This window comes from Arvicola amphibius, chromosome 12 (genome assembly GCF_903992535.2).
Source record: "Arvicola amphibius chromosome 12, mArvAmp1.2, whole genome shotgun sequence".
NCBI classification, from domain to species: Eukaryota; Metazoa; Chordata; class Mammalia; order Rodentia; family Cricetidae; genus Arvicola; species Arvicola amphibius.
This window is the reverse complement of record NC_052058.2, coordinates 23,419,638-23,440,282: the sequence shown is the minus strand read 5'-3', so window position 1 is coordinate 23,440,282 and position 20,645 is coordinate 23,419,638. Positions and strand designations below refer to the sequence as shown.

Sequence of the window (20,645 nt, the reverse complement as noted above, 5' to 3'; positions counted from 1 at the left end):
ACCAGTGTCCCGAAATCTGGAGAGGCGGGAGAGATGAAGCACAGAGGCTACTCAAAGCTGTAAGATTACTAACAGCCAGCCCTGCTGCCCTACGCAGGGGTCCCCAGGAAGCCACAATCCCTCAACCTCCTCCGCGACAGAAAGAGACTTGACGGGTTTGGGCTCTGCATCTCCCCACTCTTGCCCCTTTGATAAAAGCCATCACATTTAGAATATCTGGAGTGACCATACTAAGTGGGACAAGAGCCAGGTACAGAAACTCACAATTCCTGTGTCCCCACCAGCACCAGGAGGGCGTATCGTCTCAATACCTCAGACGTACCGTACCTTGCTCCAAAGGCTTGGTCAAATCCCCACCTTCCCTGGAGAATTAGTTCTACCCTCTGAGCAGCCTGCCTCTTCTGTCCCATGGTGCTCCGACCTGATCACTCTTCTTTTCCTTCTCCTCTACCCTTTTCTTGCTTCTATTCCTGCTCCTCTTCATATCCCATCATCAGTACAACTTTTCTTTATGTGCACGTGCAGGGCAAGTACCTATGATGAAGGATATTACACAGCACAGAGACGGAGAGACTGGAGTCAAAGGCCATGTAGTTCTGGAGGAACCCCCAGCTCTGCCACTTTAACACACACACACACACACACACACACACACACACACCCTGTGGCCTTCAGCAAGCTATTCAGTCTGTTCTCGCTACCTTATCAGTCAAACAGCACTGAGCAGAATGCCTCCCATAGGAGCGTTTATAAAGATGAGCAAGGTAAGCACCCATGGAACCCTGAGAACAGAAGACTCGGGAAATCTTAATCCCTGCTTCCTGAGCCCTGTGTTAGGAACACACATGAACACAGGATCACCACTGTCACACAGCTCGGTAAGAACAAACAACAATCAGGGCTGGGAATGGAGCTCTGTTGACAGTGTGCTTGTCTAGCATGCCTGAAGTCATGGGTTCAATCTTTATGCCATACAAACAAGGCGCAGTGACACGCACCTGTAATCCACCAATCTAAGCAAAAGAATCAGAAGTTCAAGGTCATCCTGGTCTATAATGCAAGTTCATGGGCCAGCCTGGGCGAAATAAAACCCTATCTTAAAAGTTAAAACCACAATACAAAGCAGATTGAAATATCTCCAGTACAGAGAGGGTAGCTGTGGTGGTTTGAAAAAAAAAAAAACAGTGCCAAAGGGAGTGGCACTATTAGGAGGTGTGGCCTTGTTAGAGTAGGTGTGGTCTTGGAGGAAGTCTCAAAGCAGGTTTTGAAGTCTCCTGTTTCCTCAAGCCACGCCCAGTGAGGTAGTCCACTTCCTGTCACCTCCAGATCCAGGTGTAGCTTCTTCTCCACTCCCAGCTCCTTCTCCAGTCCCACGTCTGCCTGCATATCGCCATGATGGGAATGGACCAAAGCTCTCAAAATTTAAGGCAGCCCAGTAAAATGTTTTCTTCTATAAGAGTTGCCATGGTCATGGTGTCTCTTCACAGGAACAGAAACCCTAAGACAGTAACAATCTACCAGGTAACTGTAGCTGAGAAATCGAAAGACTCGAGCATGAAGGTTTTTAGTGTTGAGACGGGCTTTGAAGAAAAGAGACCAGCAGGAACAAAGAGAGAAAGAGAATTCCAGAGAAAAGTAAAACCACAAAGGTCAAAGAAGGTCAAAGCAAACAGGTCACCCTGGAGGGTTAGTAGGACATTTATTCTGGCCAGAGATCTGGGTGCCCATGTGAACATAAAGAAAAACGACTTTGGGCAGGCACAGTAGCACCAGATCAATGAGCTCCTTATCACAAAACCCCAAGGAACCCCTGATTTTGAGATGAGACATAACAGACCTAAAGTGGGTGACCCAAAGTGGTGTCCTCTGTGGATGAGATGAGCTTCCAGCTTTCCACTGCATGACTGCTCTCTTTGGGGACATATGGATGCATGCCCCAGTCTTATACACTGTGAAGGGGTCTTCTCACTCTGCAAATGGGAGGTAGACCCTCTAAGGAGCTCTCAGGGTGCCCAGTCATTCAGTTAAATGCAGAGAATCTGGGATAGATTTCTTAAGTGAAAATCATAAATCAATACGATCTCTTTCAATAAACAATCCAGCTACTGAGTCCCCATCAGCCTCTCAGCAGGATTCAGTTGTTTAGTTTAGAAGCAGCCAAACTCTTACTTAAATTAAGTGTCATCCCTGCTAAATGAAGACCAGATGTGTGAGCCAACAGAGACATCTAATCAAGTTTGAAGAAAGGATTGCTGTAAATGAGAAAACCGAGGGAGGCTGGGAGCCAACTGAGCAGGGCAGGTGCTAAGGGGGCAGTTGGACCAAGGAAGGTCACTTGGCAAGGGAAGGCTGATGCTGTCCTAAAGCCCAGACATGGGGGTATGGGTGGGAAAGCCCCCTCTGGTTTTCCCCTAGGCAGTGAGAATCCCAGCACTCTTAGAGACCCCAGCCAGGGGGTTCATCTTTTACTTTCACCTCCAAATCCACTGAGAACACTGCCCCAGCCGAGTTCCCAAAGCAAGCGAGAAATCTTTGCTATAATCGTCACACTACCCCGGGCTAACCCATTCCAGAGAAGGCCTGAACCAAGCCTGACATATCTTCAGCCTTTTGCTGCCTCTGCCCCTAAAACCTCCTGCTTGGCAGCGAATAACAACTTAGCCCATCACAGAGAAGTGGAGTTTTGCAGGCTCCTCGGCTCCTCGATGTATCATCTTCACTGGATCCTCGTCTTAGTTTTGTCTTTCTTGTTGGGACAGGCTTTTACAGTGTAGCACAGGCTTGTCTTAAACTCCTGACCATTCTGCCTCCACCTCCTGCATGTTGGCATAGCAGGCATGAATAGTTAGGCCATGCCGAGCTCGTTGTGTTTTGAGGAAGGAATACTTACGAGTATGTGTCCGTGTGTGTACATTTGATGGCCCATGCTCACAGTGTACATACATACAGGCTGGAAGTGGTTGCTGTCTTCTGTCTTCCTCCACCTTATCTGTTTTGTGTTGGTTTAGTGTTTTTTTTTTTTAATTTTGCTATGATTTGTTTCAGGCAGGGTCTCCTGTAACCCAAGCTGGCCTTGAACTCACTATGTAGCCAAGGATATCTTTGCGCAGCTGATCCTCCCTGCTTTGGCTTCCCAAGTGCTAAGATTATAGCTATATGACACAATGCCTAGCTTATACAGTACTGGGAATCAAACCTGAAGCCTCATGCCTGTGATGTAAGAACTCTACCAAGTGAACTATACCCCCAGCTCCCCACCCTATTTGTGGGACAGAGTTTCTTCACTAAATCGGAATCTCGTTCATAGACTGGCTGGCCAGAAAGCTCATGAGATCCGCCTGTCATTGCCCCGCCCCCTCCCCAGCACTGGGGTGACAGATGCATGTCAATCACATGGAAGCCAGAGATCCAAGCTCAGCCCTCAAGTTTGCACAGCAATGCCTTTACCCACAAAGTCAGATCCCCAGCCTCTCCTCTTGGTTTTGCAATGGAGGAAGGAAAGAGAAGGGAGAGGGTAGAAAAGGTGTGTGCTCAGGATCCAGGACCCCACCAGTCCCTGAGCCCCAGCAAAAGGTCCAGCACATGGATTTCTAGCCTGACTCTGTTTATCAGCTGTCTCCACAGCTGTACCAGCTGATGTCACAAAGCTTGGCTGTGGCCCAAGAGGAACAGGTTGTTGTGGAAGTTCATACCTGAGCAGGCCAGCTCAACAAGCAGCCCCGAGAAGTGCGGAGGGCTGGGACTAGTTTCAACAGGATAGGCTGAATGTATACCAATATTGATTCTATACAGGGCTAGGCCTAGGGAGAGGTCACAGCCACACTTGGCAAGAAACAGGCACTGTCCAAGTAGCAGAGGCTCCCCATGGGGCAACGCAGCAGCTACTTCTGTCTGCCTTAGAGGGGCAGCACAGCAGTCAGGAAGCCAAGTTCTAGGTCCCAGATCTGGGCAGTGACCAACAGAGCAATGCTGGGCAGGTTGCTTCTCTTCCAAAGCAACTCTGTAAGTATGGTGAATTTCCTGCAGGCAAACACACAGAACAGTGCCTCTCCTGTAGCACCTGTTGTCAGAGATGTGTGTGGTACCGATGCTTTTTAACTAGATACTTGGTTGCTGATATGGCTCAGCAGGTCACCTGGAAGAAAGAAAGCCATGCCAGGAGTCATGCATGGTTCAGGCCTGTAATTCTACTACTCGAGAGGATGAGGCAAGAAGGTTGCTAAGAGTGCTAGGCCAGCCTACGCTACAACGTGAGCTTCTGATTCAGATAGATAGATACACATAGACAGACAGACAGACATGATAGATGCATGCATGCATGCATTTACATACATACATAAATACATACATAGAATGATAGGTGGAGAGGTATTTATACAGACAGACATATATAGATAAATAGGATGATCGATGGAGACAGATAGAGGCAGACAGACAGGCAGTGACAGACAGACAGATACAGAGAAGATAGTGAGAGAAACAGATAGATACTTGTTTAAAAGAAATCCACCTCCTATTCCTGTTGTTTCCTGATTTTTCTGTGAAGTGACTTTCAGGCTCATATCTCTAAAATTCTGAATATACATATACATACATACACACACACACACACACACACACACACACACATATATCAACTCGTATATACCCAGCACTAGTCAACTTCCTTCCCTCCCAGTTCCTCTTGGCCAGAATAAACAAAGACCCACTTGGCTCCACAAGTGATAGAACAGGCAAAAGAAGACAAGGTGACAACTGACAAAGATATATACCAGCAGTCTGTGTCTGATCTAATCCCCCTTGCTGGGAGAGGCTGAGGCAGTGGGGGAATATGTGAAATGGAAGGCAGGTGGGGAGAGACAGTGGCCTGGTGGGGGCCTTGGGGGAGGGTCCAGCTTGCCTTTGTCAGGAAACAAAAATGCAACACACTAGCCCTTCCTCAGCCCACAGTCACCCTGCAGTAACCTATCAGGACAAGCGTCTTTGGTAAGCCAAGGCCCAAACCACTAACTCCCTGGCCCCATGCCAGCTCTCCCTGTGATCCGGGCCTGGCGCTCAGCAAGGCAGCTCAGGGGGAAAGCTAAGGTCAAGCTCCCTCAATGACTGTTTTCAGGAGGCCAAAGGCAGGTGAGAGCTCACCTATTTAATTAGCCAGCAGGGATGAGATAAAGGAGAACAAAGAAGGTGCCAGGTCTCATCAGGAGAGTGAGCAGGTAAGGAGGGGCAGGGCACACGGCTAACAGGACACCAACATCACATTAGCAACCTAACTGCCACTGTAGACAACCGGGTTGAGAGGGATGTGGAGAAGCCATTTGTCATTCCACCGCCAACCACCAAGTGGTTAAAAGGCCTCTCCAGGGCCGCAGCTCTCAGGCAGCCCAGAGAGAGTGCAGGAACCAGAGCTACTCAGTATTGTTAGCACTGATTCAATACCAAGAGGCTGGATATGCACAAGGTACACCTAGTGGTACAGCAGTCTCTGCTCGGCAAGCTGTCAGTCTGGACTCGATGGGGCAACAGAGACAAGCCAGAGAAACACCACCAGACGAGGGCATCCTCCTAGCCAGGGCCCTGAACAAATGACTTGTGCTGCCAACTCCTATGGCACTCTGTGCCCAGCCATCACCTAGCAGTACACACCCCGATGATTCACAAACCCCTCTGTGAGGTCTCTCACCAAACTCCTACCAACCATTCTCAGAAAGTATTTCAACGTCGGAGACAGCTGGGCAAAGTCACAAGTCTTTCCAGAGTGTGGTGTTGACATAAAAGATAGGAAAGCTACTTTGAGGGGTCAAGAGAAACTTGTAGATTTAAAAAAAAAAAGGACACCAGAACTGGGCTCGTGGAGAAAGGCAGAAGTTGAACTGGGTCCTAAGAAGACAGGCTTCCGCTACCCAGAAAAATCTTCCCAGGCAGAAAGGAAGAGGGAGCAGGAATATAAAGATGTTCCACACCTTTCCTGGGGCCTGAGCTACTAGAAGAAGCTGATGCTCCTTGCTCAGAGCTCAGAGTCCAATCAGGAGATGGCAAAGCATCACCAGTAGCTGTTGAACAGAACAACACCAATAGGACTACCCTCAGAGGGACAGGCTGGGCAGCAGGGAAAGGATGGGTCAGAGAGAAGCGGGCGGTGAGGCACACTGATACAGAGGGCCTCTGCAAAGCACACACTTGACCGATACCCACACCCCAATGGCTACAGTCATATGTGCAAAAAAAAAGAGACAGGGCTCCCCTTTACTTGCAGAGGGGTAGACAGATCTACATATTTGAGACGTATTTGTTTAGCAGGCAGTTTGGCATGGTTGGCTCGTGGGAAGACTAGAGATAGAGAAAGGAGGTGAAGACGACTCTGAGCTTGGGAGCTTACATTCTGGGCGGGCAAGATGACTTTCACTGGCATAAGCTGGCATATATAAAAATTCAAGGGAGAAAGTTCAAAGAGGAGAAACTGCTGCAGAAATAATGAATCTGGGTTTTGACACGCTGAATTCAAGGTGGCTTTGGAACACAAAGTGGGGAGGTGGTGCCACACAATATATGAATTTCAAGCTCTGAAAAGAAGTTTATAGAAATCAAATAAAATGGCCTTATTTACATCTAGTGCTATGCACTGCCTGGCAGTGTTCCCAGATGGAAGGCAGACACATGAGGGACACAGATGACACTGTCTGCCCAGACACTTGGGAATGAGGAGACTCCGCCTGCTCTTGCAGGATCCCTGAGCCAGACGCCAGTCTCGGTTCCCAGTACCAGCAGCACCACGCTCAACCTCTGCCATGAACTTACCAGCTCTGAGCTATTTAACCGTTCTCTGCCTCAGCTTGCTCATCTATAAAGTGGATGATGGTTGCACTCACACCCACACAGAGGGGCGATGATTGGCAGACACTTCTGCGCGCTCTACCTGTGGGTCAGCTATATAGCAACATGGCACAGTGAAATCTAGACCCATGTCTGCTTAGACTACACAAGGACAGGAACACGGAGCAGTGACTCCACTCCTATGACCCTTCTCTTTAAAAAAACAAACACAAAAAAAACCAAAGCAGTAATAGCCACTCCTGGCAGGGTTATTAGAAGCTAAGATAAAATCACAGTAGGAAAAAAAAAAAAAAAACACCTAAGCCACTGTGGAGAAGAAGGAAACCACAAATGCGGACCTCTCCACACAGGTCAAAAGAATGTGTTTCTCAGAAGCTGAGTCTTCACTGTGGTACCAAAGCGATCTCATTAGGGGCACAGCATCTTTATCCTATGGTATGTTTGATCCCAGGAACACTCTGGCCATATATCAAAACCAGTGTCATATGCTAGGTACAAAAGGTCACCAGAGACCAGCCTGGGCTCTCAGAGTCCAGCTCAGAGAAGTCACAAGAAAAAATACTTTCTGGCTAAACACAGGAGTGAATTAATTGCTAATGCATGTTATGACATAGATGGGCCCTGAAAACATCTCATCCAGTGAAATAAGCAGAAACAGGTGACAAATCTAGCATAAGATTTCACTTGTGGGAGGTCCCTAGAAGAGATAAATGAAGAGACGAGACACAGGACAGAGTTCCAGGCTGGGGATGGAGTTACTGATTAATGAGCACAGTTTATAACAAGGATAATGAAAGGCTTGGGATATTGACAGTGGTAAAGGACACAGAGTATTGTGGTGTATTTACACCCACAGATCTGTATACTTATATATATTTAAAGCAAGAAATCCGTTTATACATGAATGCGTGTTTAAGGCCAAAGAAGTCACCAAAGTAAGCATGTACCATGTCACCTGCTGCCAAAGCCAGAAAGTTGAGCAAAGGGCCCCTCGAAGGCTGCCTAGTGTAGCAGCCACAAACTGGCATTCAGTACGTACTTCCTCTTTCTACAGCAGACAGACTTTGCCAAAAGAATACCCAAATGCCAGGTTTGGTGTTGTTCACCAATAGTGTCAACTGCTCAGCAGGCTGAAGCAAGAGGATCATTTGAGCCTACAAGTTCAGGACCAAAGTGAGACCTTGTATCAAGAAAAACCTCCCTGTTCCAAATGAAGCAGCTTATCTAAGAAAGCGGACTGAGCTGGATGCATTCAGGCATTCCTGCAGAAACTCAAAGATATCCCTGCTTGCTCTTAAATATGTAAGGCTTTAATAGAGCCAGTCCTTTATTTAAAAGCAACTGTATGTTTTGTCTTGACAACTCTGGGCTCTAATAAATCATCTCTGCCCTAGTTATTTTAAAAAAAAATCATTCCTGTGTTGGTATAATGACTCACATTTAAAGGAGGCAAAGGCAGGAAAATCTCTGTAAGTTCAAGGTCAGCCAGATCTAAGAGTGAGTTCCAGGATGGCCAGAGCTACATAGTAAGACCCTGTCTTTAAAAAAAAAAAATGGAAAATAAGAATTACTGAATTCCTCATGTTAGAAACATAACTGAATTAAGTGACTTTTCATTCTGGTTCAAATTTAAGGAAAGATAAATGTGCTTTTCATGTGAAATCCAGGTACTCAGTAGGCTCTTAGGGAATTAGCTTCTCTTGAGATGTGACTCGCGGGGAAAATTCCTACAAATAACCACCCATTCCAGCTCAGGTTTCTACACCACCATTCATACTTTCCCACAGGCTGTTCCTTGAACCTAGAAAGCCTATCCTCTGCTCCAGGATTTTATACTTACTGTTCCCTCTATTTGAAACACTCTTCCTACAGAGAACCAGATGGCACATGCCCTCCCTACCTACTCACATAACCAAGAGGTCTTCCCCAGTCAGCTATACAAAAACGGCACTCAGTCTACCTCCTGGTACTACCTAGTCTCATTCTGCAGAGAATTTCCATGTGATTCTGGATATCTAGTCTCTCCTTCTGTTCTTTCTCAGCCATCAGAATGTAAGCTTCATCCAGGTAGGGACTAACTTCCTTAAGACTCCAAAGCCTAAAATAATGTTGGCTCAGAAGTGGAAGTCAATATCTCCCTCCCAGTGAGTAAGGGAAAAAAAATCAAGGTTGGCTGTCTGTGCATCAATGCCTCTGTTGATGAAAATGCCAGCCTCAGCATCCCTAGGGATGCCAACTTGTGTCCTTTGGTAGAATGGAAGACAGCTGTAACATGCTGCCGAAGTGTTTTCTTAAGTTTAAACCAAGTCATGCCCCTTTCAAAGAAACCCAGAAAGACAAACACCCAGTGACGGACTTGTGTCTAGTACTTCAAAAGTATAGTGTAGAATACTAGCCAGTAATAAAAAGAAATAAAATGGTAAAGTATGAAAACCCACAGGGGTACTTTGCAAACACTGGAAGAAGCCAGACACGAAGGCCCACATATTCTCTGAGACCATCAGTAGTAACTGTCCAAACTAGGCAAATCCATTCAGGTAGGAAGTGAATTGGTAGATCCTTGGGGCTGGGAGTTTTGGGGAGATTGGGAGATGAGATATTAGAGGTGCAGAGTTGCTAGAAGCAACGGTTCTGTGGTAGAGCACTTATCTAGAATGGCGGAGGCCATGAATTTGATCCCCAGTGCTGCAAAAGTTTCAAAAATTCAATAGCGGTTCAGAGTTTCCTTTGGGGGAAAATAAGTTCTATAATAACAGTTGTACAATGCTGCATATGAATATATAGTGGATCCCATTGCTAAAATTGTATAGTATGTGATGTATAAATTATAATAGCATATGAAATATATCTCAATAAAGTCATCACCCAAAAAAGTATTGACAAATTATAATATCATTTAAATATGTAAAACATAGTCTAGATATAAACTACTTATGCATACAGGCCTTAATAGATTCATAATTCAAACCCAAGTTATATTATGTAACCAATAAATTCAAATAAGTCAGAGAAAACTTTGCACTGAGATCACATCATTGCTCTCAGTAGGAATCCACAGTGGATACCTTACCCGAGATCTCTGGAGTCCAGAATAAGCAGACTCCAGACTCAACAGTGTTACTCAGAATGTCCACCACCAGGACCACACAGGCACTAACAAGTCAAAAAACATAGCAAAAGCAACAAAAACAAACACTGAACAAGCAACCCAAATGGCTATGCCCAGGCATGGGCTGCTGCCAGTCCTATATACCGTGCAAAGAACCCACAGATCTATTTACTTTATGAAAATTCATTACATACAGATGAAGAGCTCTTTTTTGAAAAAAGATTTATTATTATTGTATATACAGCGTTCTGCCTGCAAGTATGCCTGCAGGCCAGAAGAGGACACCAGACCTCATTACAGATGGTTGTGAGCCACCATGTGGTTGCTGGGAACTTAACTCAGAACCTTTGGAAGAAGCCAGGCTGTGGTAGCACAGGCACGCCTTTAATTCCAGCACTTGGTAAGCAGAGGCAGGGGAATCTCTGAGTTTGAGGCCAGCCTGGTCTACAAGAGCTAGTTCCAGGACAGACTCCAAAGCTACAGGGAAACCCTATCTCAAAAAACCAAACCAAACCAAACCAAATCAAACAAACAAAAACCTCAGAACCTTTGGAAGAGTAGTCAATGCTCCTAACCTCTGAGCCATCTCTCCAGCAGGCCAGTCTCATACTTAGCGATCCCCCTGCCTGTGCCTTTTAAGCACTGAAATTGCAGGCATGCAAATGGCAAGGCATTCTGCTGTTGTTGGTTTGTTTTGGGGGCACAGGACTCCCATCTTTGTGCATACCAGGCAAGCCTTCTACTATTGAGGTGTAGCTTCCACCTAGTACTGTCATTTAGGGCACACAGGTCCACGGGTCAGGCACATCTCTTTGTACTGTGTATGCATTCACATATAGCTGGTTAAATCTATCTACTGAAAAGACATCATTTAAATTTTATTGATAATTAAACAAAGAATGAGGGGTTGAGTCTGTCCAAAGCCCCTTGATCACAAGCAGAAGAAATGGGATATGAATTTCATTCTGCCTCATTTCATACCAGAAAACTTCCACAAGAGGGTGGGACCTTCCCAATGGCTAGAGCCCAATGCTCTAATTCACTGTGATGATAGGCAGACTAGCGCCCCAGGCCTACAAAGGTGCTATATTACTAGACAGAAAGACTTTGCGGGTGTGATGAGAAGATGAACCTGACAGAGGAATAAGCTGGGATTCCTAGGGAAAAACGGAAGTGAGGCTACAGAATATGAGGCGATATCTGATAGGAAGCAGAGGTCACAGTGGCAGGACGCTGGCTGTGAAGACAGAATGGAGGTACATGCTAAAAACATGGGCAGCCTTTGGGCACACCCAACCTTTTGACATGTGACACCACGCTGTCATCTGAAAAGGTCACATTTGAAAACCATGCAATTAAGTTAACAACAACAATAAAACTCTCACCGTGTTGTAAGTTTATAACTGCATGTTAGGTCCCTTCCATAGCTGCCTTCAGCTGAATGTGCTCAAGGGACCACAGGTTGGATCCACTTGCCAGGATGCTGGAACAACAGGCTGTTCTCCAGGGGCTCCAGCAGGAAAGTGGTCCCACCAATGCCTTAGCAGTTCCACACTTCAGGCTTCTGACCCCCCGAAATGTCAAGATGAGAAGTTGGAGCTATTTTAAGCCGTTGATAGAAAGAGTGGTCACTGTGTCCTGTGAAGTGACAGGGCCAAGCTAACACAACAGTGTGGTACTTAGACTCTGAACTTGCATCAAAAATGAGAGCACCTAGTGACAAAGGAGCCCAGTGCTGACCGAGGCAAGCAACCAGGGAGAAAGATGATAAAGAGGCCACACTAGATCCACTGCCATGGGGAAAAGGGACATGTAGACAGGACCCTAGATCCAGTCACAGTCCTCCTCAAAGCTACCAGTCCCCCATGAGCTACCAAGAACACATCTAACTCAAGCCTTCCAAAGAGAGCACCCATGGTCTTTTTGGTTTTCCATTCTTTTGTTTTCCTTGAGAAAAGCTCTGGGAAAGCCAGCAAAAGTGGCCGCTGCAGGGAGAGGTGGGGGACAAGGCCAGTTCCTGGTTATCAAGCCACTGACAACATATCCCACCTGTGCAACCACACTAGAGAAATCAAGGCACATTAGGTAGGAAACATCAATTCCATATTGCACCATTTTGGAAGCCATTTGCAGCGTGGACCAGAATGCACCTAACCTGTGGTCAAAGTGGCCAATGGGAGGCCAGGATCATGTGCTGGACACTAGGAGTACAGTAATTCCTATGCTACCAGTGACCGGGTATGTGGCAGGTGCCTGAGAGGACAGAAGGAGCCACTCAAGATGGCTTCCCCAAGGAAGGAACGCTAGCACCAAAGAGGCTGGCTGTTAAAAGCAGCAGGATGAGGCAGCTCAACGCCTTAGGGTATTTATCTGCATGTATGAAATGCTCTGAAACCCAGAGGAAAGGTCTACAAAATGATAGCCATGAATATAAATAGCCCTTTATGGTTTAGAAAGCATTTTTTTCCACGCACTATCCCAGATCCAACAATAGCACCAGAGAGACAGGATGAGAAGTAGCATGCTGTCTTTTATGAACGAGGAAACGGAGATTAACAGCAGACAGCGGCCTTGCCAAGGTCACACATTAACTCAAGGGGAAAACTCCAGCCCAACTCCCATTACTCTTTGTTGAGAGCCCTCTCGACTACACCGAGTACCCTTCCCAAGGGGACTACAGTGAAGTGGCCGGGACTAGTGTTGACATCTGAGAACAAAGGACACAGGAGAGTTGGGCGTCATGTTAGACACTGAAGTTCAAAGGACAGTTGTGACAGGATGTGGCCCCGTCCTCCAGGACCAGACCTCTCGGAGCTGTGACAGCCTCGTCTCAGAAGCTGTCTGTCAGCAGCAGTTATCATTACTGGCTCATCTCTGTGCGCTCCCACAAACGCTTGCCTGTCTCCCCCAAACTGGGTGTAATCTTCCTGCTGGACACGCACCTTCTGAGCCTCTTTTCCCTTTACTAATAATGTGTGTCCAGAACACACATTGCTGTGCGTCATAGGAGGGAAGGCCAAATGAAAGCATGGTAGAAGATCCTCAAAGAACAGAGCCACTGCCAGGCACAGTGGCAAGCCTACGGGCCCAGCTACTCAGAAAGCTAAGGCCAGAGGATCACTTACACCCGCAAGTTCAAGACCAGCCTAGTTACTATAGTGAGAGGCCAGGTCAAATATTTAATCCGTCATATTCAGAAATCCCTTTTCTGAGTATATAGACTGAAAAAAATCAAAGTAGGTTCTCAAAGAGGCATTTGCACACCCATGTACACACAATATTCTTCACAAATAGCTAAGAGAGAGAATTCCCATTAGTAGATGAATACATAAGAAAAATGTGGCCTAACCACACAAATTACAAGGAGGCCTTGGGACGGAAGGAAATCCTGACCCTATACCATATGGATGGGCCATGAAGAAAGACATCATGCCAACATAAGGGCCAAATGCTGCATGGTTACTTTCTCATGATACCTTCAAAGCAGTCAAAACTGCAGAAACAGAAGGTAGGAAGATGGCCACCTATGGCTGGGGAGAGAAAGGATTGTATTTAGCGACTATAGCATCTCAGCTTCACAAGAAGGAAAAAAGACTGGAGATTCTACATGCAACAGTGAGGATACATTTAACTGCTGAACTGTCCGCCTTAACTACTGAACCTTTGAAAAACCTTTGAAAAGCAGAACTTCGTGCTATGCATGTTTATCATCCATTTCTTAGAAGCATATTAAAAGGGGGGAAATGTCTATGACCGATACCATAAATTCAAAAAGAATGTGGAGAAAGTGAAAAACCAAATGAAAAATCAACAGAGGGCAGAGGAAGCATGGCAGTCAACGACGAAGTCTATATGTATTTGACTGAGTCCACACTGGGGCATGAGGTTGGAGCTAAGCAAGGATGCATCCAACTACTAGACCCCAGCTCCTAACAGGACTAGGGACATCATCAGACAGACCCTGAATGGATCCTTTGGGAAACGTAAGAGTCTCATAACCACTTCACAACACAGCTCTCCAGAGAGGGCCAGGAGATAAGATCTACAGAGTTTAGCAATGATAGGCATGGCGCCCACACCTGTTCCTGAGCACTCAGGAGACAGGCAAGGAGATCGTAAATTCAAGGTCAGACTGAGCTACATAGTGAGATTCTATCTCAAAAATATGAGACGAAAAAAAAATAAAATGAAGGCCTTGGCAATGCATCTCACCTGTGAGGCTCCGATTCTTATCAATAGCTGCTCTCAGGACTACCTACTGCTCTTTGGCCAAGCCCTGAGGCCTGGGGCTTCTAAGACCAGCAGAGTACCCAGCAACCAAAGTCTGCCGTGTCCGACCCAGCATTAACCAGACACCACTCAACATAAAAGGACAGTGTCAGCTGTAGTCCTTTACACAGAAATCCCATGCCCTAGTTCTTGACAGCTGTAATTACAGCCCAAACAGCTTTTGAAAGGCAAAGAAAAAGAAGAAAATAGCAGCCTGGACCCAGCAGTGAATTGTGGGGCTTGGGGCGGAAGACACACAATCACAGCTCTTACTTCTAATGGCAGCCAGTCCACACAAGCAACTGGACAGCCAGCCCAAACAACTTTCTGACCAATTAATTTCTCCTTCTAATGTAATGAGCTCCTCATTAAGCACTGGAAACAGCTCCCACACGGGGGGGGGGGGGGGGGGGGCTGTAGGAAGAGGCATGCGGCTGCCAGAGCTGGCAGGTAATGAGAGAAGAGGAAACTGCCACATTCCAGTCCCAGATGCCTGCAGATCCCATGACCAGCTAGCGCCATGCCATGTCTGGCCTGCTCCTGCTTCCAGGTAATGTTTTCCTATGCCTCTGCCCATTCTAAGTTGTGTTTCTGCTATGGGCTCCCTTTCAGTTGCAGTTATTTGGTTCCACCCAACTAGGGTCAAGATTCATAATCACCATTCCAAAGAGCCCTCAGCAGGGAACTAGGGGCCACAGCACAGTCTTGAGTATGAACCCTTAAGTGTGGAATATTCCTTTATACTGTGTGAATATATGTCACTGTGACTGGTTTAATAATAAGCTAACTGGACAATAGCTGGACAGGAGAAGGTTAGGCAGGAGAACCAAACTAAGGACACTGAGAAGAAGAGTAGAGAAAGAGGAGTCACCAGCCAAACACAAAGAGAAAATGGATGTACAAGATGAAAGAAAGGTAACGCCAAGTGGTAAAATGTAGATTAATATAAATGGGTTAACTTAAGTTGTAAGAGTTAGCTATTAACAAGCCTGAGCTATTGGCTGAGCATTTATAATTAGTATTAAGGCTCCATGTAGGTTATTTGGAACTGGCAGCCAGGAAAGGAAGTGCACCTACACCCAAGCTGCTGTGAACAGCAACCTGACCTGAAGTATTTAACCTGGCCAAGGTTCCATGTCCTCATACACGAAATGTACTAAGAACATTCTCACCTCATCAAAGTAGCTATAAATAATATATTCAATATGAAAATATCTAAAAATTCACCCCACACAGAAGTAGCTGTTACTATTGGGGGAGCTACTGCTTTCACAATGATGGTAATATCAGCAACAGCCATTCCCTCCCATCAGTCAAGCATAAATAAAAGAGGACGTCAGTGGACACCCAGAGTGCCGGCCGCTCCAGGCCCAATCTTTTGATCATAGCAGCAGTGAACACAACTCAGGGCTTCGGCTTCTATCCATATAGGGGGGCAAAGGAGGAAGTAAGGAGGCCTGAAGCTCAGTGCCGCAGACCTGCAGCCGAAGAGGGAGTAAAACTTAGAGCTTTTCCATGAGACCAAGTGGTAAGTGACAGAACGCATTCAGGCCACATGTCCATTTCTGGGCCCCCATGACTTCTCATGACACCATCCTCTGATGTTGTGACCATTCTGTCTCATCAGATTACTCTCATCAAAGTACTTTAGGTTTCCTAATTACCAAATCCATGAAGACAGCACTGTTGTACATAATAGTATCAATAAATTCACCTTGGTAAAGAAGAAAAGGCTGGATGACTGGGAGCATCGCTGAGCCACACAGAAAGCCAACGGCAAGCATGTTTACACTCCCCCAGCACTGATGTCATTGCATTGACGCTTCTGTTGGCAGGGTAAAGAACCAGCTCAAAGGAAAACTAACCAAAGCAAAATGAAGCTCTGGTACCTATTGTGTTTTTCCTCTTAGGTAAACAGATCGCTCCAAAGAACAATGACCTAAACCAGGCTGCACCCGGAGATGGCCAACCCAGCCATGCTAACACCAACTCCTGCCACAACACACTCACGATACACCTCAGCGATCCCAAGCCCACCTCCAAACTGCATGGTTCTCTTGTTCTGGTGTCCCTTGTCCCATGGAGCAGAGTCAGAAAGCAGTGGGTTGCCATGTGTAGCAAACTCTCCCAGGAGATACAGGACAGTGTGGCAGGGGGTTGGGCAAGCACAACATCCAAAAAAGTTGACACATCCTGAAGCCTCAAGCAGCTGACCAAATAAGGTTTGTTGAAATTTCATATCCACTTAAAATTCCAAGCAAACCTTCTATTCTGTGCCACAATCAATTACCATTTTAAAATGTTCTGACCAACTACTAGAAGCTCACTAAAGTTTTGTTCTACCTTTTGCCATTCTCCTTCACTGCCTAACCAACCGTTATACACACATCACGGATAGAAGAGCTTTCAGACACGAGACAGGGAGGATGGCACTGCTCAGACATCACACCCATTCCAACCTTTGGCCCCTATTGCACAATTCACAATAGTCTCCCAGTGGTGTCGGAATATGGACTCTTGGGCCTGGAAGGGTGCAGCCATCCATTCTGCCTCTCAGCTCTGGCTGAAAGGGCAAGCAGCAAGGAAGCTTGACTCCAGAGTCACACACAGGGGCCACTCACCCGAATTCTGCGCATGGCAGCCACGATCTCCACCCTGCTGTTGGGTCTCGGCACATCCAGGCTTCCCACATACTGTGGAGAAGAAGCAAAGAGAGAATGAGAAGGGGAGGACAATGTCCCCAACCACAGAACGTCAGGAGTTCAAAGACTCTGAGGCCGCACGCTTTATCTCCCCATTTTACAGAAAAGGAAATTAAAAGCCCAACGGGTATCATCTCCTTTGAAATAGTTTCTAGTTTTTAATAAATAAGCAAGTTAACCAGAAATTACTGCTTCCATTTTCATCTTGCTCCTAATGTAGAAAGGCCTGTGTTGGCTCAGAAGGCATCTGAATAAGAAAGGCTCTTTATAGGGATTCCTGCCAACGTCTACAGGGCACAGTAGGTGGCTTTTTCTTTACTTCCCTTCAATTTCTTCATCTGTAAGATCAAGTAAATTAACACACACACACACACACACACACACACACCTCTTACATAAAAGTGCTTGCAAAAAATAAAAATAAATGGACTTAGAGAAAAATAAATACTTTTGGAGTTGTTTGTTGTTGTTCCGGGTATTTTTTTTTGCTTTGTTTTGTTATTGTTTGTATTTTTACAGGACTTCACTCTTAAATCCAGGCTGGAGCTCATTATGTAGCCCAGGCTAGACTGAACTCACAGCGCTTCTCCTGCTTCAGTCTCCCAAGGGCTGTGATTGCAGCCTGAGTCCCTATTTCTGGCTACTTTTTTTTAATTATTAGAATTTTACTGACTTATCACTAGACATATTGGAGACCTCTGATATTTTGTTAAGTTCCTGACTGGAGAAAGAATGGATTATTAAATTTTTATGTAAAAAATTATCTAATTGTACTTTTATTAATTTTTTCCAAAACAGGATTTCTCTGCGTGGCAATCCTGGTTGTCCTGGAACTCACTTTATAAACCAGGCTGGCCTCGAACTCACAGAGATTTGTCTGTCTCTACCTCCCTGAATGCTGGGATTAAAGATATGTGCCACCATGTCCCCACCAATTGTGCTATTTATTTATCTTTGGTTTTGGAGAGAGACTTATCATCTAACTCAGGCTGACCTCAAAATTGCCTACTCTCCTGTCTCAGCCTCCTGAGTTGGAATTACACACGTGCCTCCCACACCTGCCCCTGATTATACTTGAAAATTATCTACCAAACCAGACCGCATTCAGGTTAAAGTATAACATGAAATTCCTTGCTAAAAACCAATCAAACAATGCAAAATTAAGCAAAATAAAATAAGTTCCCATTCTCAACAGGTTAGTTCCAGTTTCCTTTTTCTGTTTGCTGATGGACATAAACTCAGACTATTAGTTCTACAGAAAAAAAGGTTGGATTATTCATGACTTTAAACACGGCCTCGGTATCTGTCTGTGCCCATGCGTACAGGCGGGTCATAAGGAACGCAGCACCTCTTTTGGATCTACCACACCGGACTCCAGCACTCCCTTGAATCCATCTCATCTACAGATCCAAGAATTAGCTAAGGAGTCGGCCTTGGATAGCTTGCTATGTACCTAAGCAAAGATTGCATTGATGAAAATAGGAATAGTCTCATTCAAAAGATAATTCCCCATGGTTTCAAGAAAAGAAAGTTTTTCCCAAAACTTGGAGCTAAGGACTGTTTCCAGTCAAGAGAGTTTCACAAATGACACTGGGAACAAGCGGATTTCCCCTAGTATTGACCAACAGCTTCTGTTGACACACTGAAGAAGGAAGTTCCCAGCAGCAGATGAGGTGGCCGCAGTCTGGCCCCTGGGGGAGCCCACCAAAGTACACAGGCTTATTGGTACAGGACCTTGCACCTTGCTGAGGCAACAAAGCCCCTAGATCGAATGTGCGGTCATGGTTTCTCTGTGGTTAGCAATTCTCCCCAGTGAGCTCTGCTGGAGCTGCCAGGGCAGCAATATGTCAGTGACCTATGCAGCCAGAGATGGCATGACACCACTCATGATTGCCCAATTACAAATGCCCTCCAGGCTAGGGGAAGTGTCCAGGATCTCTCTCCTGCCTGTTCCATGCTGCTCTGCCCTGAACCCATCGCAGTCAGAAACATAAACCTTCTGAGGCTCAGTTCCTCCACAATCATGTGAAGGCCAAGGTCTCAGGACTGAGCAAGGCCATCCATTGTAGAGGAGCCTGAGGGGAAGGGGAGGTACATATCCTTGAATCACTGCCAGCCCAGAAGGGAAGCTGCTAACCACGGCGCCTGGCTACTGTACCCCAGCCCACGTCCTTCCTAGGGAGGGGTGCTGCTGGACTGGTAATACTGGAACAGTGAGGAAACTGGGGGGGGGGGGTAATGTGGGATACCCTTCTGTATGATGTGTTTATGTTTTATTACCATTAGTTAATAAAGAATCTGCTTTGGCCTATGGCAGGGGAGGATATAGCTAGATGGGAAATCCAAGCAGAGATAGAGAAAGAAGGCCGAGTAGTGGGATTCACAAGAAGACATGAGAAGAAAGATGTGAGGTAACAAGCCAAGAGCCTCAAGGCAAAATATAGAATAGAAATGGGTTAATTTAATTTATAAGAGCTAGTTAATAATAGCCTTAGCTAATAGGTCAAACGGTTTGTAATTAATACAAGTTTCTGTGTGACTACTCGGGGCTGAACAACTAGGAAACAAAAGCATAGCCTCCAGTTATGGAGGGGGGCATAAAGGGGACACAGCACAGGACAGGAGATGTAATGTAGAGAGAAGGAGTTCCCCAGCGTCTGCTTAAGTTTTCAGATGTGAGTGCCCCTATTCACACCCATGTTCACACTCCAAAGGCCTGCCTCACTCCACCAGCCCCTACCCAAGCAGCACACACCTACACACGTACTTGCTATACGCATGTGTGTGTGTGCTGACATAACTCTAACACACACCCACTCATGCTGTACACCCACTAACTCATCACAGTCACACCACACGCCCACTCTCTCCTTCCCTGCAAAGAAAAATCACAAATCTGCCTTCCCAAAAGTGGGCCTGCAGGAGCCAGCACAGCTCCGTCAAGCTGTGCCTGAGGGTCAACTGAAGAGATTAGAAGGATACACACGAGGCCAGGCGGTGGTGGCGCACGCCTTTAATCCCAGCACTCGGGAGGCAGAGGCAGGCGGATCTCTGTGAGTTCGAGACCAGCCTGGTCTACAAGAGCTAGTTCCAGGACAGGCTCCAAAGCTACAGAGAAACCCTGTCTCGAAAAACCAAAAAAAAAAAAAAAAAGAAGAAGGATACACACAAAGGGGACACTAGTCTACCTCTCCCTTGAAAGCTAAATATTCACATTAACAACATCAATCAAAATGAGAACCATGATGCCGGGGAAGCAGAGAGGTCAGAAAGCCAGCACCTCAGACCAAAGCAGAGGGTGTGAGCACCGCAACCACCTTCCTTTCTACCACAGCCAAGTAAATGTACCTGACCTAACCACTATCACCCCAACAGCTAACGCTTCTATCCTGACCAAGTCACGAGACAGTCCACATCCGTCCCACCTGCCTGAGGGTCAGTTCATCCTGCTAATTGCTCATTTTTGGTGGTCAAGTTCACGTCATTTTTATAAGAAACTGAACTAGGCTAGGAGCCCCTCCCCCTCGCCACCCCATTCTAGACCAGAAAGGTGATTCCCAGGCTGAGTTAACAAACTGCTGCTCTCCCTTGCTACTGTGATCAGGCAAGGCCAGCTCCCTTTCTCTGATGGCTGGGGGAGGGCTTACCAACTAGAAATCTCCTTCCCTTTACCTGCATTTAATGAAAAAGGCCTGTTCAATACCTAGAAATTAAAATCCTTTCCAAAACGGCAA

At 46.2% G+C, this 20,645-nt stretch overlaps 1 protein-coding gene across 2 annotated transcripts in view; it reads right to left on the bottom strand.

Annotated features, from left to right (window-relative positions):
* The window catches only part of LOC119827302 (carboxyl-terminal PDZ ligand of neuronal nitric oxide synthase protein-like), a 295,495-nt gene that overhangs the window by 201,563 nt on the left and 73,287 nt on the right, over positions 1 to 20,645 (bottom strand). For both annotated transcript variants that reach the window (XM_038348855.1, XM_038348856.1), the window contains exon 2: positions 16,831 to 16,902. In XM_038348855.1, the coding sequence (XP_038204783.1) occupies positions 16,831 to 16,902 (72 nt within the window). The remainder of the gene's footprint in view (positions 1 to 16,830; positions 16,903 to 20,645) is intronic.